Below are 19,467 nucleotides of genomic sequence, written 5' to 3'. Positions count from 1 at the left end.
CAGAATCCAGATACCTACTACTACTACTACAGCCCTATCTGTATATCTTCACTCATTTACATGCATGTACCGCTAACATGACATAACATACCATGATTCCAACTACCGTATCACATCACATCACAACACTCCATAATTTACACCTCCCCCTCTCCCCTCCAATTCCAACCACTCTACCCCCCTCCTTCCAAATCTACAACCGGGAACTTACAATTCCTTAGTAACCCTAGGCCTATCATCTCTCCTCCCCATTCCCATTCCCAACCCTGTACTTTGTTCCCCCTCTCTCTCAATCTCCCTCTCCACCATCTCAATACTACTCAAACTCGGGAATCTTTTACTAAAATCCGCAAGATATTCTTCTTTTTCCAAGGACGTCATGTCCGATCTCGGTTGCATCCCAGGCGCACCTCTATTAGCTAGGTATGACTGTTTAGGTGGAGAGTTGTTGGTAGCAAGACCACCTCCCGTATTCATATTATTGAGATGTGTAGGTTTAGGTGGAGCACTTGGTCTTGGTCCTGTTTTAGTAACTGGTAATTGAGGAGGTATTTGTTGAGGACGAGGTTTAGTATAATTGAGATCAGATGAAGGAATTGAAGGTTGAGCTGGTTTGCGAATTACAGAAGGTTTTCCATATGGATTTCCGGTTGGTAAAGGATTAGGTTGACCTGGTATATCGGTATATCTTCCATAGCCTTCTGCCGTTTTCTTTGGGGAAGGTTGTTGACTATTTTCATCCAAGAGGCTTTTGACTTTATGTTGAATACTTGCGGCTCGGGTTACACCACCAATGCTCTTTGGGGCTGGTGCACCACCACGATCTGCAAGTCGTTTTCGATATTCGGCTGCTGCATCAGAAACACGTTTTTCTTCAATTGATAATCTCCTTCGTTCATTTTCTCTTCTTTGCTCCGGTGTCACATTGTCATCTACCGTTCCATCATCACTCCTATCATCTGTTGCTTCGGATCCAGCTATCGGTGTCAAGTCACGTCGATCTAGATCATGTAGAGGACTTGGGGTTCTTGGACCGGGTGGAGCACTAGCATTATTTTCAAATCTTTTGAAAGCATCTCCAAATTTACCCGCCAACAGATTTTTGGTTCCAGATAACGAAATCGTAGGCATGCTGGAACGTTTGGATTTTGAACCACTACTTCGACGTCTATCTTTCTTGACCTTTTCATGATCTTCCATTGATTTAAGAAAGTCGACATTTGATTGAGGATCATCATCAGTTGAATCGGTGACGGCAAAATCCCTAGAATATGATGGACGTCGTTGAGAATCAATCGAGGGACGACCTTCCTTTTCTCGAAGAAAGTCCATGTTGGATTCCAAATATTGACTTGATGGACGTGATCGACTCAGACTGGATTTTGTTCGAGAAATAGTACTTTCAAGAGCTTCATTGCTAGGTCTACTCATTTCGAGTGACGGTCTAGATGACGATGAATGTTTTGAATGAGTAGACTGAGGATTGTATGAAGAGGTGCGAGGTAAGCCAGGATGAACAGGTAAAAATTCTTGTGCTTCAAGAGTCGGTGTTCTAGACGGAGTTGCGATTTGGTTTCGTGGTAAACTAGTTGATCGATGATGGTCTGATGGAAGGAGACGTGGAGAAGCAGTGAAATTAGGAGGTCGCGTATTTGCAGGTGGAGGAGTTGGTGTTGTCATTGTACCTTGGGATACATATGAGGATTTCACACCAGGGTGAGTAGGTGTGGGTTGATATATTAAGGTTGCCGGTACATCTGATGTTTGAAGCTCTAGTGGATTACTGGATAGAATTTGTTGAGCACGAGATGGCTTATTGGTTGAAGTTGATGACCCCGGTCGATTTGACATGGCGAATGCATCATCAGCTAACCTTTCTGTAACTCGTTTGCTAACAGGTTGTGATGTCTTCGTGGGTGAGGAAGATCCAAAATCAAATTTGCCTCCTTCATGAAGTATTGAAAACTGATCCAAGCTTGGAAATCGATTGGAGATTTCGTCCACAACTGGAGCAGAAGTTGCAGAATCCAAAGCGGCAAATGGATCGCTAACTGTGCCTCTCATTGGAGACGGACTAGGTTTTGTAGGCTGTGGCTGTGAATTAGCCGTGGGTCTTCCCCTTCGCATTGGGACGACATCAGGTATAACTGTCTGCTGTTGTGTTGGAGGCGCAAAAACTGCTCCCACAACTGGAGGTGATGTTGGAGACTCGGTAGTTGGCAATTGCTGATATTGTCGCGATTCTGACTGGGTTCTTCCAGCATATATCTAATATGGTAAGTTTTTATTTGTCGATGGAAGATACAAAACAACATACATCCTTAATTGGAACTTCGATTCCTTGCATGAGACATGATTCCCTCAAAACTTGGTATATATTGGGACGAGATGTTGGCTTCTCTTTCAACATAGATGCTAGAATTTGTTAGCACAATTTCTCCTTTAGCATGAGCGCAGCATTGGATATACCTATCAAATTCTTGAGGGGATCCGAAAATACTGGATACGAGGGAAATTTAAAACTTGCGTTCAATATAGCAAGTTGTCCCTGAGCCTCGAATGGTGTAGTATAATAACACAACTTATAAAGCAGTACCCCTAAGGCCCAGATATCCGACTTTTCATCAATTGGTAGTTTCCTGTATACATCTATCATCTCAGGACTTCTATATTGTAATGTTGTATGTTTTTGAACATCGTCTTCGATCAATCTGCATTCGGCAGCGGTCGTAGCAGCAGGTCGAGGTGGTGCAGTGGAACCAAAGTCGCAGAGCTTGAATCTTCGAGAAGGACCAGTGGAAGTGATGAGAACGTTCTCAACTTTAAGATCTCGATGAAAAAGGGGAGGTTTGAGGTAGTGCATGCATGCTACTCCTTCTGCCACGTCTGAGAATATCTTCAGAATTTCGGGTTCCGTCAATCTATTTTGAAGTCGAGTATTCATGAAATCGATCAAACCACCACCATTGCAAAATTCCATAAGTAAGAATACCTCGTACCCTCCCCCTTTCAGTTGTGATGCATGTGAATCGTAATATGTAACAATTGGGCGGTGTCCCTTTAACTTCTTCATGGTTTCCACTTCGGTTCTCATATTTGCCAAATGTTCCTTATCAGGGACCGCGACTCTCTTCAATACCGCAATATCCGTCCCATCGATCGGTTTTGGCATTTTCACCAGGTAGACATGAGCGAACCCCCCTTCCGAGAAGTACTTTTGAATCACGACCTTGTGAGATCCGACTTGGATTTTTGTTCCGGGTGCGAAAGTTCCAGGGGGTGCCGACGGATCAGGTATTGGTACAGGTCCTCCATAAACCGCCGGTCGAGGGGCAGTCGCTGGCACATTGTAAGAGGCCATGATTTCTGAGGTAGATGTGTAAAGCAAGACGGTGGCAGATGTAGAGTAGCTAAGAATTAGATATGATCACCGCATTGAGTGAAGTATGTTTGCTTGTAAATCGATTCTTACAATTAAAAAGATACAAAAGAAGCTTTACAAGATAGTCCCAAGTGGATTGAAAGATGGATGAATAGATTTAACGGTCAACGTTCAATGTCTAATCCAAGTTACTTTGATTGCATGGAGTTTTGAGAGTGATGGATGGGGCATATCCAGGCTGGCATTGATGTTATCCATTGATTTGGTTGTGTGTTCACCGCCTTTTTCGTTCTGCCCATATATTCTGACCAATGGAAAAGGGAAGAGAACGTGTCTCACGGCCGGTAGATCATCTGGCTTTGGTGGGTATGAAATTCAAGAGCCGTGTGAACAAAAGAGCACAATACCTTGATCGTTATCATCAAGTGATTGAATGAAGGAGAAGGGATGAATGAGCGTGATGCATGCTTTAGGAAAGTGTGTATTTGATGGAAGCCAATTTTGGAAGGGGTTTTATATACGGATATATATAGATCGATGTATATAGTAGACACTAGGTAGAAATATATAAATACATCTGTCTATGTATCTTTCTCTGTGACACATTCCCCAGTTTCGTAGAGGAAAAGCTGGGTCGAAACATAACGGTCTCAATGATGAATGATAGATGGAGGGCTATAATCTGCTCTAGACCTATTCAAGTATCACGGCATCTATGATCATCCATCTCCATCTCCATCTCATCACCGATAACTTGGAGTCTGACTCGTCATTCATTCTTCATTCTTCAGATGGGACTATTATTGCCCTGCTCTCCTTAGCATGTAACTCGGCCAGCCTTGTCAAAACTCCAGAAAGCCGCTTTTCTTTTTCATCCCACCTATCTCACAGATGCTGTTGCAGACTTCTGTCAAGATAGGTAATTGCTCGACCCAACCATACCTAAGTGTTGTGGTACAATGTTTCAATTGTGCCTTGCATACAATCTATAATACCTACTCAGTAAGCTGTAAGCAGTCCTCACTCGGCTTTTGCACGATATTACGTGGATGAATCGTGATCAAGCGATGACTATTAGGTACATAGGTGATTGGTTGTACAGACATGGAGTTTCCAATGAAACCGGAAGTCCGATGTCTATTTGTAGGATCGGGAATGGATGCCATCCTCATATTGTTTGCCTGAGATGAGTGGAATGGTATGATAGGTACGATGCGATTGATGTTGATGTTGATATTCATATTCATATTCATATTGATTTTATACCAAGTCTCTTCTCTTTGTATTGCCATGAGGTGATGATTCACGATATATATATATATATAAGTACCTCGACATCACTCTTCATCACAAATACAAGGCACCTTTGATTCACGTCGCGTCGTCTGATATCAAACTTTGATCATTGTAGTTACCGTTGTTGTAAGACCGTTGCAAAGTCTATACCAAATTCAAATACCATCTGCCCTGTTTCATTGGACGGCGTTGATGTTCTAGAGTAGATTTACTTTGTGATTCTTAGGCACATGCACTCTTCGATACCTAGCACACTAGTTACGGTATGCTGTAATCTGTGTCAAGGCTACTTGCTTGGAATATCAACCTATAAAATTATATCAAAATTTAATCTCCGACGGAAGGAAGACGGGCCAGTTGAGAGATATCGGGTTTGGATGGAGAGGAGAGTGGAAGAAGAGTGGAAGAAGAGTGGAAAACGAGAGGGTGTATCGTGATTTGCGATTTGAAGGTATTCATCAATGTTATTGCTTACTATGTACCTAGGTAGATGTATGAGGCTTGACTGAGTATCAATTGCGAGATTTGATCATGGTTGTAAATAATAACCGTATCGACCTAATCGGTACTCACTCTTCTTTTATTGTTTTCTTCACTCTCACTCTCTCTATTGATTTTTCACTTAATTGTTATTACTCATCCATCACTCATCTATCACTTCATTCATACCGAAACCACACTTCCCTTTCCTTTTTTCCCTTTTCCTTTCTTCTCTTCTCTCTTCTCTCTTCTCTCCTCTCTCTTCTCTCCTCTCTCTTCTCTCCTCTCTCTTCTCTCCTCTCTCCTCCCCTCACTCTTCTCTCCTCACTCCTCACTCAATTTTTTTTTCCTTCTCTTTCCCAGCCATATTCGTGATCTCCATTTTAGTGAAAGGCTTGAAGCAACTGCAACAGGGATAAGTTCAGCGCTAAGCCTTTAAGCGAATTAAGAAAATTATTGGGATTTTCTGAATACTTAAGGACCATAAAGGACGGCGACTCCCCGACCGACCATGTTGCTACCATAAGAAACCACCAAAATCCACACAAGGGGAAATTCAACCAATCAACGAGTCCAACGAATTTTATACCAATCCATTCCAATCCATACCAATCCATACCAATCCATACCGGTACATACATATATCAATCAACCATATCAACCATACATACCATACATGTCAATCATACCAACCATATCATCCAGATCAACCATACCATACACACCAACAACCATAGTCAATTCAGCCATTCAATTCAAAGGGAAAAGAATACAATAATAGTTTCCCCCCGTATTCAAATCTTCAATTGAAAAATATCCCGCCTCGCGATCAAGGCTGAAAGGTTCACAATTACTACTACTACCTACAATTTCCAATACACGTCGTCGCTATCAACATTAACCCTACCTATATTTCAAAACATCATCAAAACTTCTTTGCATCTCTCTGCGATTACTTATTTATTAATTCATTGCATTTACGCGTTTAATAAACTTTTCTTCGATATTGCATATTTGCAATCATCATTCCAAGTATCACCCCAGGTACACTTTTACCTTTTTTTTTTTTTTTTGCCACGACGACGACTATACCAAACGATAACGAAGCTGAATGGATTAACGAACTTTCACAAAACCCATCTTTTGGCATATATGGCGTTTTCCCTTTAAACCTCTTCACACAGATAATGAACCACACGCGTATTGAAAATGGCTTCAAGGTAATGTTTCACCTCCACCACCCCCAATATTAAGCTGTGATCAATGCGGCCGCGTTGCATTTGAATGCTGCATTTCGGGAATTAATTATGGATTTGCTGACATGATGATACGTTGAAATAGATTGGATCGACTGGTCACGTGAGTATCTTCTCTTTGGGTCACTCCATCTTTTCTATGTTTGGTTGAGACCAAATCAAACCCTTGAAACTTTTAATATGCCGTGGAATTTTTACGGGAATTGTATAATTGAAGATCTCTTGTAATATGATATGATCATCAGTGATCTTCATTTCGAGAATCTTCTGGACGAGTTTCATTTGAGCCTCATCTCTTTCCCCTACCCCCTACTGACTTTTGATTCAGGCTACTGGAAACAGGAAGCACTCCATTAATTAGGAATACTGCTGCTCAGCAATTGGCGGATGTACAGAAATCACACCCCGAAGAACTTTTCAATCTATTAACAAGAGTTGTACCGTATCTTCGTCATAAGACTTGGGATACACGAACAGCTGCTTCGAAAGCATTAGCTGGAATTGTTGAGAATGCAGAAAAGTATGACCCAAATGGTGAGGACGAGTTGGCGAAAGATGAATCAAAAATCGAAGAATCTGGAATCAAAAAGGAAGAAGCCGTAGAGCCAACACCACTTGCCGAAGGACAATTAAGTCTTGATACTCTCGACATTGTATCCATTCTCAAATATGGTAAAGAACTTGTTCGTGGTGGAGATAGAGGTCATGATTGGGCTTTAGCTTCTTTGGATCCTGCTCAACGTCTTGCTCATCAAAAGAAGACACTTGATGGACGACTCGGTCTTCTTGGTCCATATTCCGAAGAAGAACTCGAATACGCAGCTCCAACTAATAACCAGAATGGATCCAACACCACACTGGCACGTGAGGAGTCGAATGGTTTCTCACGACAAGAAAACAACAAAGGTACATCTACACCCTCGGAAGAAAGTGGACTGAGTGCAAGACAACTGAATCAACTGAAACGAAAGAGAAAAAGAGAAGCTATGACTGCTGGTAGCAAAAGTAGGCTAGTGGATCTTTCAGTACGACGTACAAATACTTCAAACGATGCAGATACTTCCATGCCGGATGCTAGTGGTGAGGATTCCAAAAATCCTATGGCGGATTACTTCTCAACGGAAAGAAATTCTGAAATAGACGAGGATTCCAAAGTCGTTTCAGAATTCAAGGGACCAATTATGCCAATCAAATCCGAACTTGAGACCGAGGGCGAGCAAGAAGGATCAGAGTGGCCTTATGAACGTCTGTGTGAATTCCTTGTGGTCGATTTATTCGATCCTCAATGGGAAACCAGACATGGTGCTGCAATGGGTTTGAGGGATATCATACGTGTCCATGGAGCCGGCGCTGGAAGACAACTAGGAAAGACTCGTAGCGAAAACAACTTACTCAATCAACGTTGGCTTGATGACTTAGCTTGTCGGTTGTGTTGCGTTTTTATCTTGGATCGTTTTGGGGATTATGTTTCAGATACAGTTGTTGCACCGATTCGAGAAACAATTGGTCAGACTCTGGGTGCTTTACTCATTCACCTTCCACCTCCAGTCGTTTATTCCGTCCATCACATTTTGTATCGTCTCGTTATGCAAAATGACATTCAACTGGATAAACCAGGCTGGGCTATTTGTCATGGTGGTATGATTGGTCTTCGTTACTTGGTGGCAGTTCGAAACGATTTGTTACTGAAAGATAACGATTTGATCGATGGAGTCATTCGTGCTGTGATGAAAGGGTTAGGTGATTGGGATGACGACGTTCGTTCTGTTAGTGCAGCAACCCTAATTCCAATTGCTAAAGAGTTTGTCAACTTGAGACCTGAAGCACTTGATGGTCTCATCAATATTGTTTGGGAATGTCTCTCAAATCTTGGTGATGATTTGAGTGCTAGTACAGGGCAGATCATGGACTTGTTAGCCAAACTTTGCAGTTTCCCTGAAGTACTAGAGGCTATGAAAAAGAATGCTTCTCGAGATGCTGAACAATCTTTTGGACTTTTGGTACCAAGATTGTACCCCTTTCTTCGACATACCATCACATCCGTGCGCTCGGCAGTTCTTCGTGCTTTGTTGACATTTGTCGGCATTGAGGGTGAAGGGACTAGAGATTGGATGGATGGAAGAATTCTTCGATTGATCTATCAAAATATTTTGGTTGAGAGAAATCAAGATACTTTAAATTTATCACTTCAAGTATGGAAAGCACTGGTACATTTCCTTGCAAGAGATCCAGAACAGCTATCCGCAGAATTTGCACCACACATCGATCCTCTTATGCAACTCACGTTACATCCTATTGGTGTATCTCGACATCCATTACCCATGAACGCCACACTTTTCCAAAGACCATCCGGTAATTCTTACTTACCTAGTGGTCCTACAAGTAACGCTCGTCCAAGCACACCTTCCGGTCCTGAGCCTCCGACGAAAAAGCGTCGAAAGGCTGCAAAGGTTGTTGAACCTACTCCTACATCATCATCATCACATGACGTCGATGGTCCCATGATGCAAGGTGATGTGGATCTGGTGGGTATGGATATTTTGATTAGATCTCGTGCATCAGCCGCAAAAGCCATGGGTCTTATTATGTCACTCGTACCAGCTCCTGCTCTCGATGCATACGATGCTAGTATCACTCCAGGAATGTCTTCGGCTTTCTCTTCCACCCAACTAACGACCTCAATCATCATCGACGAATACGCCAAAAATTGTATCTCAAAGACTCATGCTTTACGTTTTGAACCAGCTCTTACAAAGATTCTCGAAACTGAACGCCCTCTCACATACAGAGATTTAGTCAGCTACACACATTTGGTTCGAACTCAATGTTCACAACTCCTCAATACCTTTCGCGATGTTGGCAAAGTTTCTCAAGGACGTTTACCTGTACTTGCGGTTGTCGTAGCTGGTGAAGCCGAAGCTGGACCAGATGCTTTCTCTATTGTGACTGCTAATAAATGTGTTTCCGAGGATTTCGATCGATTAAAGAAAATGCTTTCTCCCGGTCAACGGATGATAGCGACTCAAGCTCTCACCGAAGCACGCGAAAATGTAACCGAAGTCATCAATAACGCAAAGAGCATTAAAGAGTTGAGAGATACCCGTATCAAGGCCGCTGCTGCAAGTGCTTTGGTCGCTATGAAGGTTTCACCTAAGAAGCCATCTCACATCATCAAGTCTATGATGGATAGTGTCAAAAAAGAGGAAACTTTGGAATTACAACAACGGTCTGCTTTCTCTATCGCCCGACTTATCGAAATATTCGCAGAAGGTGGTCGTACTGGACCGGCACAAAAGGTTGTATCAAATCTGGTTAAATTCATGTGTATGGAAACTTCAGAGACACCAGAATTCGCTCCAAATGCTCCTCTCACAACTGCCATTCTATCATTACGGAAAGAAGAAGATCGTAAAGATCATCCAGATGCAGCAAAATTTGCACGAGAAGCCAAAGAAGCGAGAATCACCAGAAGAGGTGCCAAGGAAGCCTTGGAACAACTTTCCACAATATTCGGATCTGAATTGTTAAACAAAGTCCCTACACTTAAAGGTTTAATGGAACAACCACTACGACATGCATTTGGTGGTATCCTTCCACGAGACTGTATAGACCCCGCACAATCCTCTGGACAAGAAGCTATTGATGGCATGTCTGTAATTCGTGCCTTGACACCCACGTTGGATAAATCATTATATCCTTTTATCATGGAATTACTTCCTCTTGTCGTTACAGCTCTTCACTCGGAATTATCAGTCTTCCGTTACATGGCAGCTAAATGTCTTGCAACGGTTTGCAGTGTTATCACTGTAGAAGCTATGACCTTACTTGTGGAGAAAGTTTTGCCTTCTATCAGCAATCCACTCGACCTCAACTTCCGTCAAGGTGTCATTGAATCGATTTACCATCTTATCGCTGTCATGGGTGATAGTATATTACCATATGTCATTTTCCTCATCGTTCCTGTTCTTGGACGAATGAGTGATTCAGATACTGATGTACGAGTACTTGCTACAACTTCTTTCGCTACTCTGGTTAAACTTGTTCCACTTGAAGCAGGTATCCCAGATCCTCCTGGTTTATCACAAGAATTATTACAAGGCAGAGATCGTGAACGTACCTTTATTGGTCAACTCTTGGATCCTCATAAAGTTGAGGAATTCAAAATTCCTGTCGCCATCAAAGCGGAACTTCGTTCTTACCAACAAGAAGGTGTTAATTGGCTCAACTTTTTGAACAAATATCATCTCCATGGAATTCTGTGTGATGATATGGGTCTTGGCAAAACATTACAAACATTATGTATTGTCGCAAGTGACCATCATCTTAGAGCTGAGGAATTTGCCAAAACTGGAGCCCCAGAATCTAGAAGAATGCCATCTCTCATCATATGTCCTCCTACTCTTTCCGGTCATTGGCAACAAGAAATTAAAGCATATGCTCCTTTCCTAACATGTACAGCTTATGTTGGACCTCCACTCGATCGAGCTCGTTTTAGAGAACAACTTGGTCAAACTGATATTGTCATTACATCATACGAAATTTGTCGCAATGACATTGATGTTTTATCACCTCTCAATTGGAATTATTGTGTTCTAGATGAAGGTCATTTAATCAAAAACCCTCGAGCTAAGACTACTGTCGCTGTCAAACGTCTACTTAGCAATCATCGACTCATCCTTTCCGGCACACCAATTCAAAACAATGTACTGGAACTTTGGTCTCTCTTCGATTTCCTCATGCCAGGTTTCCTTGGAGCTGAGAAGGTTTTCTTGGATCGTTTCGCCAAACCCATTGCCGCTAGTCGTTATAGTAAGTCTTCATCAAAAGAACAAGAAGCTGGTGCTCTTGCTATTGAAGCTTTACATAAACAAGTTCTACCATTCCTTTTACGCCGTCTTAAAGAAGAGGTTTTGGATGATCTACCACCTAAGATCTTACAAAATTACTACTGTGATCTTAGTGATTTACAGAAGAAACTTTTCGAGGATTTCACCAAGAAAGAAGGCAAAACTCTGGCTGAAAAGGCATCATCTGGTGATAAAGAAGCAAAACAACATATTTTCCAAGCTCTACAATATATGCGCAAACTTTGCAATTCTCCTGCACTTGTTATGAAAGAAGGTCATAAACAATATGAAGATACTCAACGACTTCTTGCCAAACAAGGAACTAGTCTTCGAGATCCTGTTCACGCACCAAAATTAACGGCCTTGCGAGATTTACTTGTTGATTGTGGTATTGGTACCGAACCTTCTTCCGAAAATGAAATTACCACCGAAACATCTTTTGTCTCACCCCATCGAGCTTTAGTCTTCTGTCAAATGAAGGAAATGTTAGATATGGTTCAAAATGATGTTCTTAAGAAGATGTTACCTTCAGTACAATTCTTGCGTATGGATGGATCAGTTGATGCTAATAAACGTCAAGATATCGTCAATAAATTTAATTCCGATCCTTCATATGATGTCTTACTTCTTACAACTAGTGTAGGAGGTTTGGGACTTAATTTGACGGGTGCTGATACGGTTATTTTTGTGGAACATGATTGGAATCCTCAAAAAGATTTACAAGCTATGGACAGAGCTCATAGAATTGGTCAAAAGAAGGTGGTTAATGTTTATCGATTGATTACTAGGGGTACTTTGGAGGAAAAGATTCTGAGGTTCGTTATAATCCCGTTCATATGTCCTTCTCCCGTCCTACTTTTGTCACTCGAAAAATTTTAACAAATCAAATACTAATTTATTCCAAATAGTCTTCAAAGATTCAAAATCGACGTAGCATCCACAGTAGTCAATCAACAAAATGCGGGTCTGGGAACTATGGAAACGGATCAAATCCTCGACCTCTTTAATCTAGGTGATACATCAGAAGTTCCATTAGCAGCAGATAGTAGTGCTCAAGCCGAACGAGAAGAGGATATGGTTGATGCAACTGGAGAAGTAAGGGAGAAAGGAAAGAAAGGTTGGCTGGATGATTTGGGAGAATTGTGGGATGGGAAGGAGTATGAGGAAAGTTTCGATTTAGAGGGATTCTTGAAAACTATGAAATAGTTGGGAGATAGTGGGGTGGGTGGTAGTGAAGTAATCGGGTGTGGGCTTGGGATGTCAGTATTGAAGTGGGAAGATGGGGAGCGGTGGGACGAAGATGAGGGAAACCATTTTTTTTTTCTGAAACGGGACAGGCTTATTAAGTATATTAGTATATCAGTATATGAGAAGGGGCGTTTTTTTCTTTTGTTTTTTGATTTCTTTGATATCTCTCTTATTTTCTGATGGTCGATGGTTGTTGGTGAATTGCACAAAGGGGTTTGTGATGGGAACAAGGGTGGGTTTTGTATGATTAGATGGTTGGGGATAGAGAGGGAAAGGAAGGAGAACAGAGATTCAGAGAACAGAGAACAGAGAAAAGAATGAAATTATGAGAATGAATGAAGAATGAAGACGAACGAAGAATGAGAATCCAGTAGGAAGAACTCGATTGAGGAAAGAAAACATGGTATAATATCTTCCTGGGGTGTGTCGTATTTTTCATTGTATATTTGTATATTGTATCTAGTTATGAGATTATAGTGTATTGTATTGTATTGTAATTTATTAGCAGATAATTTATCTTATCATGAGAAATTCATCATCATTGCTTCCCTGGACTTTGAATTTCCAGCGTTTCCTGAATTTCCTCGCCCTCGTAGAAAAATATCATTCATTCTTTCTTTCTTTCGCACCTGTAAGCTGTAACCCCACCCCGTCCCACTATATCACACAAATAATAATTTCCATCCATCCATCCATCCATCTACACAAACCCACTCCCCACTGCCCACTATCCACTATCCACCTCCAACGTATAATATAATTGCATTAATCCCGCCCCGCCACAACAATAAGTACAAATTTCAGCATTTGGAACATGACGTCCCTCGTGGCGCAATTGGCTAGCGCGTTCGACTGTTAGGAAATGAATGGTATCGAGAGGTTCGTGGTTCGACCCCACGCGAGGGAGGAATTTGATTTTTGGAGAGGTGGAGGATGTGTTTTATTTTTTTGGTGGAGGGGTTTTTGTTGGGCAAGAGGGGAGGAGGGGAGGAGGGGAAGGAAGGGAAGGGAAGGGAGAGAGGTGGTTTGTGAGGGGATACGGGGTTTTTGAGAGGGGTAGGTGGGCGGGGGGTTGGATTTGGGGTTGGATGTTAGATTGGGTAATGGGAGGCTTTGCTGATGGTTAGTGAGTGGTTGGTGAGTGGTTGGTGGATAGATGGAAACTTTTATAATATCTAGGGAATATTCAGGAGATACTTCTTGGATAATTAGAGTGGAGATTGTGTTGTTGGATCTCTTGTTGTGTTTTGATTTTGGGTTGAGGTGGGTTGGGTTGGTTTTGCTTAGAGTTTGAAGTTTGAGGGGAGGTGGAATGGAGTTGGTGGGATTCAAGGAAAGGAGGAAAAGAGGAGAGCGATATGATGGAATGGGAGAGGAAGTGAAGTATTGGATGGAGGAACTCTGTAGATGTTGTGGTGTTTGTATGGATGATGATAGTAAAGGAGTTGAGAGAGTTTGCGAAAGAGGGAAGGAAGGGAAGAGGGAGAGGAGTTATGGAGAAACTGGATTATGTTGAGATTATATAGATAGGTGCATTCGGGAATGCTATTTTGGTATCTTACTGAAGGATTGAATTTTGTAAGATAATTCTGAGGAAATGGGATGTTATGGTTAAGCTTTATATAAATCATACTACTTCTATTCTCGAGATTTAGGAGTAGGAAATCGAATGTTTTCGATGGGTCGATAGATAGGTACAGTAGATGAATGATGGAAGGGTCTTGAGGAGTAAGTAATGAGAAATAGGTATGGAAATGAATTTTCAATCTTGAATTTTAGTTGTAGGTAGTTAAATAGGGAAATATTGGGTAATAAGTGATGAGGTGATAATTGATGAGGTGGTTGGACAGTGATGAAATGAGGGAGAGGATGTGGGTGTATGTAGATGGAGTAAAAATATGGGGGTTTGATTTTGGGGGGAGAGGGATGAAGTGTGTTAATATTGATGTGATTATTTTGTGGATATTCTTTTAGGGAAGGGTTGCATAGAGGTGGAGATAGAGATAGAGAGGTGCGGGGTTGAAGAAAGGAGGTTTAGGAATTTGAGGTATTTAGGGATGTAGATATGTAAAGGTAAGGAATTGAATTTGAGATGAAAAAAAGATATGACATGGGATGAGGATATCGTGTGGTTATCTGGGTGTTTGGATGGGTAAGATGAGTTCGCTTGTAGGATTGTGGGAATTGTAAGGGGTTGGCTGGGCTGCGTGGTGTTGAAGGGGCTGAGGTGGTGCGGAGTGAGGGGTTAGGAATCATGTATGCTCAAATCCAAACTCCCAAAACAGATGAATATTTCGACCTTGTCTGTGGAATTCCAAAGGAGGGTGGTAATTCGACATTAGGAGATGAGTATACATTTCCTTCATTAACTGGTGAGTCTAATTAAATTCGGATCTTTTAGTTGAAAAAAGCACATTCCGAAGCAAGAATGGCAGCTATATTTTGACAACTGAGGATGAGAATAACGCCGAAGCAATGGATATACTGTGATCAGTGACTGCGATATAGCACCTCATAATTGCTACTTACAATGGAAACATATTGGCAGATGTGAAAGTATCTACTGATATTGGATGAGCAAGTATCAGTTTGAGTTTGTCATTCATACTGATGACGAGAGGTAGTTCGCGAGTATCTTGGGTGAGAGTGGGAATCACGGTGTGTAGCGGAAATTGAAGGATATATTTTTTGACGAAAGGAATAACGTCTAACTGTCTCGTTCTTCCAAGATCGGGCTTGGGTTTGGAAATACTTCAACCCAAATAAACTTGGGTGCCCGCATCTGGCTATGTTCCTTTGGTGACAGTAACGAGCTGTTGAGCCTGTGTATTTGAGAATTTGTGATATTTGCAAGAAGGACAAGAAAAGCCCAAAGGAAATTCACACAGATTTCAGCTCTGATCTCAGGAAACTGATTGTGCGTAACGATTTAGGAAGAAGGATGTTTGCTATTCCATTCCCGTGAACATAGATGTGGAGTATTTGTCCAGACAGAAGATTCGCAAGTCTGATGGCAGACTTGCCAGAGCAAGATCCTCATGTCGGCATTTTGATCTGTCATTGTGTATTGCATTTTTGGGGACGGGTGTGAATGAGGTTGAGAATTGGAAATTCAGTAGATTGGTGGTATTATGGAATTTGATAGCCATGATAAGAATACGATAAGTAGAGAGTATGTGTAAACAGGGATATTTGTTCAATACTTCAGCACTATGGAACAATAGAAAGGCTCACTTAAGATCTTCATACCGAGGGGTCCTAAGACATCTATCCCATATGGGAGTTGCCTTTGGAGTTGGCAGCGACTTTGTGAATAGCATCATGATCATTTACGAGCCTTATGACAAAACTATCATCATGAAGGAGACTTTGATTGTGCCGATTTCCGAAGACCGGTCCAAAGATTGACTCATTGACAAATCGCAATTGCTTGAGTGCGAAAGGGGTCAATATGTATGGTCCAATAAATCTCGTTGTCTTTGTTCTGCCACATCCATCCCACTTGGGTGCTCCGCTCCGTCTATCGTATATACAATTTACCCTGACATTGATACTCAACGGCCTAAACTCGAGCGCAGCGAGGATATGGGGGTTTGGGGGCTTGCCCCCATATGATAATCATTTAACCCTCAAAAAGAAACTCCTCAGTCAATAATCAATTCAGTTCGTTTATTCATTCAAATTGAGATTTTTGGTTCTATAAATCCTCAATAATAGATTCAAAGCGGTGAGATATCACACTATTTAACCTCAGGGGCCAAGAAATAACCTTACATTCTAATCTTTTTAGCGTCTTGGTGTTTATGGTATCGGACAACTTAGCCGTAACAATCAATAACATTCAAGTCAGTAGCTCGAGTAGGTATTAATTGGGAAAAGGAAAAATCTCAAGAATGGAGATGTTGTTATCCTTCTTTCATATTCAAATGTCTGTATGGCAGGCTTTCGCTTCTATACTCGTCGATTACGAGTCGTAATATCTTCAACTACTTTTCAGTTGTCATCTATATTTTTGCTCATATTTTTGGTCGTTCGATATGCATTGCTTCACAACCATGATGGCGATGTATTTCCTCCAATGCCAGGTCCAGTAACTACAGTTGAGGATTCTACGATTGACTGGTTCAAATTCGCATATGTTCAATATGTTACTTCACCTGAATATCTTTGTAGTGCTCTCATGCTCTGGTCGCAAGTCGAAACAATCGGTAGTCGTGCTCAACGATTAATGTTATATCCATCACATTGGAATGTTGAAGAAATCGATGCGAATCTTCCTTCCAAACCTCTCACGCCCATTGCCAGGTTATTGAAACAAGCACAAACCGATTATTACGTTAAATTGCAACCGATGGATGTTCTACATCAGAATCATACGGAACAGACAACATGGGCAGGTTCACATACCAAACTTCTCGCATTCAATCTCACCCAATATGATCGAGTTTTACATGTCGATTCGGATGCGAATTATATTCGGAATATGGATGAATTGTTTCTATTACCATCTGCTCCGGTCGCTATGCCATATACTTATTTTGGTCCACCGACCAATTGGGCATATTCCTCTCATTTATTATTATTACATCCTTCCACCAACCTCTTCCAAAGAATCGAATCAGCAGTACAGCATGCGGGACCGAATGAAGACGATATGGATATATTGAATACAATGTTTTCACCTAATATTTTAGCAATCCCATCTCGTCCTTACGATCTTCTCTCGGGAGAACTCCGTCGCAAATCACATCAAGAATATTTGGGCAATTTGAAAGATACTTGGGATGCGGAAAAGGCATTGGCAGAAGCGAAATATATGCATTTTTCAGATTGGCCAATACCAAAACCTTGGATTCAAGCGACGAAAGAAGAATTGAATAGATATATGCCGGATTGTGGTGCGAGTGAATGGTTTGGAGCGACAGATTGTAGGGATAGAACCATCTGGTTGGGTTTATATGGAATGTTTGCTAGGAGAAGGAAAGAAGTTTGTGGAATTGGGTTTGAATTACAACAAAGAGTGATGATTGGAGATGGAGAGGATAAGGGGTTGAGTGGTGATGTGGTTAATTGAAGTATTGGTAGGGTGTAGATGATGATGATGGATGGTGTAATCACGATGTTGAACTTGGGTTAGGTGATTGTGGGGATTATGAGTTGAAGGTCAAGTATTCCAATGTATATATATATGTCATTCAACAGTCACAATATTGTTGATGGTATCTTTGGTCTTCATATTTCAAACAATTATAATGACATTCCCATTGGCTATGGCTAGTAACAGGTGATAATCTCATCTTCGGAAGGATTTCAGACCCCGCGTTCCGTCTCCGCTCCACGCTTATGTTAAGAATGGGAGACTTCCTAGTGACATTACAAAATTGTTGAGCCAAGAAAGATAATCCTAGAGGGCTATCTATATAAATACGAGATGGAACTAATCATTTGCATGCTTCCTCTCAATTCAAGACTCTTTACAATTCAGATTCTGAATTTGACTCTACCATAATTACCATTTACCATCATCATGACAACCCTATCCGACTTCACACGTCTATCCCCCTGTATCTACATACACGACCCTTCCGAATCCACCATATCATCATCTTCTTCCCTTCCTCCCCAATCTAGACCCTCCGCAAAATCCCCCGACCTCATCCTTCTCACCTCCTGGCTCAACGCCTCTCCAAAACACATCTCCAAATACACAACCCTCTACCACACTCTCCACCCACACACCCCCATCCTTCTCCTTACCACCTCCACTCCCCACATTTTCTCCTCCTCCTCTAACTCCCTCGCCCGTCTCACCCCCGCTCTCAATAGCCTGTACCAACTCCCCGCCAACTCCAAAATCCTCGCTCATTCCTTCTCCAACGGCGGGGCATTCACACTCTCGTTTCTCGCGCGCGAATTTCATCGTACGCTGGGGAGATCTCTCCCAATCGTTTCGTTAGTTTTAGATTCTTCCCCGGGGAAATTCAGATACAGAGCAACGGTTTCTGCATTCTCGCTTGGATTTCCGAGATTTTGGATCGTGCATTTTCTGTGCATGAGTTTTCTATATTTAGTCTTTGGGGGGTATAAAATCTTGTTGAACGTGTTTGGGGGAATAGATTTGATAGAAAGGATTAGAAGGGATCTTAATGATGAAGAGATTTTTGGGAGGGAAGCGAGGAGATTGTATGTTTTTAGTAAGGGGGATAGGATGGTGAGCTGGGAGGATGTGGAGGAGCATGCGGAGGAGGCGGGGAGGAGGGGGTTTGGGGGGTAGAGGGGGTTAGGAAGGAGAGGCTTGGGGAGACGGGACATTGTGGACATTTGATGGGGGAGGAGAATAAAGGGAGGTATGTCAGGGCTTTGGAGTGGGTTTGGGAGGGGAGGAGGGGAGGAGGTTTGTAGATGGGAGAAGAGGTGTTTTGTAGTTTTGTTATTTGTTGATATATTGGAGACTAATTGAAATCACTAGTGGGTGTACAGATTAACAGAACACTACACAATAGACTTGTGAATATCTCTTGATATATTAACTCATGTATTCTAGAGATTCTTACAATTATTCATTTGATATAAGATAATCAAACTATATATTGTAATATCAAACAATCGAGGAATAAATTCGTTAAAATTTCAATAGTTAGAAAGTGTTCCGTCAATCCATGCACTCACTGATGGACCTGACTATTTCTCTTTTACCCTTATATATATCTGGTATGCACTAACTAAATGTGTCAAGAATGTTTTTTTGGCCCATCAAATCAGTACTGAAAGATAAAATCTCACCAGCACAAGTACTTCCATCATCATGAAATATCGAGGAAATCTTCCAAGGTTTCTGCCAGATATTCTTCCAGAGCTTCAGTCATTGAGTAGTAGTGATTTAAAAAAACTCAATCTCGTTTCACTTGTAACTGTACGACCTGTTGGAGATATCCTGCGGTCTCAAGAGGTCCAGATC

The 19,467-nt window shown here is 41.6% G+C and overlaps 5 protein-coding genes across 5 annotated transcripts; 2 read left to right on the top strand and 3 right to left on the bottom strand.

The window, feature by feature from the left end:
* Positions 1-207: 207 nt before the first annotated feature.
* Positions 208-3,361, bottom strand: Bfra_004883 (putative serine threonine protein; the record flags this gene model as incomplete). The annotated part of the gene is made up of 3 exons (XM_037335274.1): positions 208-2,268; positions 2,318-2,415; positions 2,470-3,361. 3 exons carry the CDS (start codon positions 3,359-3,361, stop codon positions 208-210), a joined length of 3,051 nt encoding a protein of 1,016 aa, XP_037192369.1.
* Positions 3,362-4,377: 1,016 nt separating this feature from the next.
* Bfra_004882 (uncharacterized protein) lies at positions 4,378-4,635 on the bottom strand (the record flags this gene model as incomplete). Its single annotated transcript, XM_037335273.1, has 2 exons — positions 4,378-4,563; positions 4,594-4,635. The coding sequence occupies 2 exons, from the start codon at positions 4,633-4,635 to the stop codon at positions 4,378-4,380; spliced, it is 228 nt and encodes a 75-aa protein (XP_037192368.1).
* Positions 4,636-6,367: 1,732 nt separating this feature from the next.
* On the top strand, positions 6,368-12,467 carry Bfra_004881 (putative tata-binding protein-associated factor mot1 protein; the record flags this gene model as incomplete). The annotated part of the gene is made up of 3 exons (XM_037335272.1): positions 6,368-6,378; positions 6,743-12,076; positions 12,170-12,467. 3 exons carry the CDS (start codon positions 6,368-6,370, stop codon positions 12,465-12,467), a joined length of 5,643 nt encoding a protein of 1,880 aa, XP_037192367.1.
* A 4,120-nt stretch (positions 12,468-16,587) lies between these two features.
* Positions 16,588-17,583, top strand: Bfra_004880 (putative glucose n-acetyltransferase protein; the record flags this gene model as incomplete). Its single annotated transcript, XM_037335271.1, has 1 exon — positions 16,588-17,583. The coding sequence occupies one exon, from the start codon at positions 16,588-16,590 to the stop codon at positions 17,581-17,583; it is 996 nt and encodes a 331-aa protein (XP_037192366.1).
* Positions 17,584-18,111: 528 nt separating this feature from the next.
* On the bottom strand, positions 18,112-18,429 carry Bfra_004879 (uncharacterized protein; the record flags this gene model as incomplete). The annotated part of the gene is made up of 1 exon (XM_037335270.1): positions 18,112-18,429. One exon carries the CDS (start codon positions 18,427-18,429, stop codon positions 18,112-18,114), a length of 318 nt encoding a protein of 105 aa, XP_037192365.1.
* Positions 18,430-19,467: the final 1,038 nt, after the last annotated feature.

Source organism: Botrytis fragariae (assembly GCF_013461495.1).
Source record: "Botrytis fragariae strain BVB16 chromosome Unknown tig00000054, whole genome shotgun sequence".
NCBI lineage: Eukaryota > Fungi > Ascomycota > Leotiomycetes > Helotiales > Sclerotiniaceae > Botrytis > Botrytis fragariae.
Note: the sequence above shows the minus strand (reverse complement) of the source record. Positions and strands in the feature narration are given on the sequence as shown.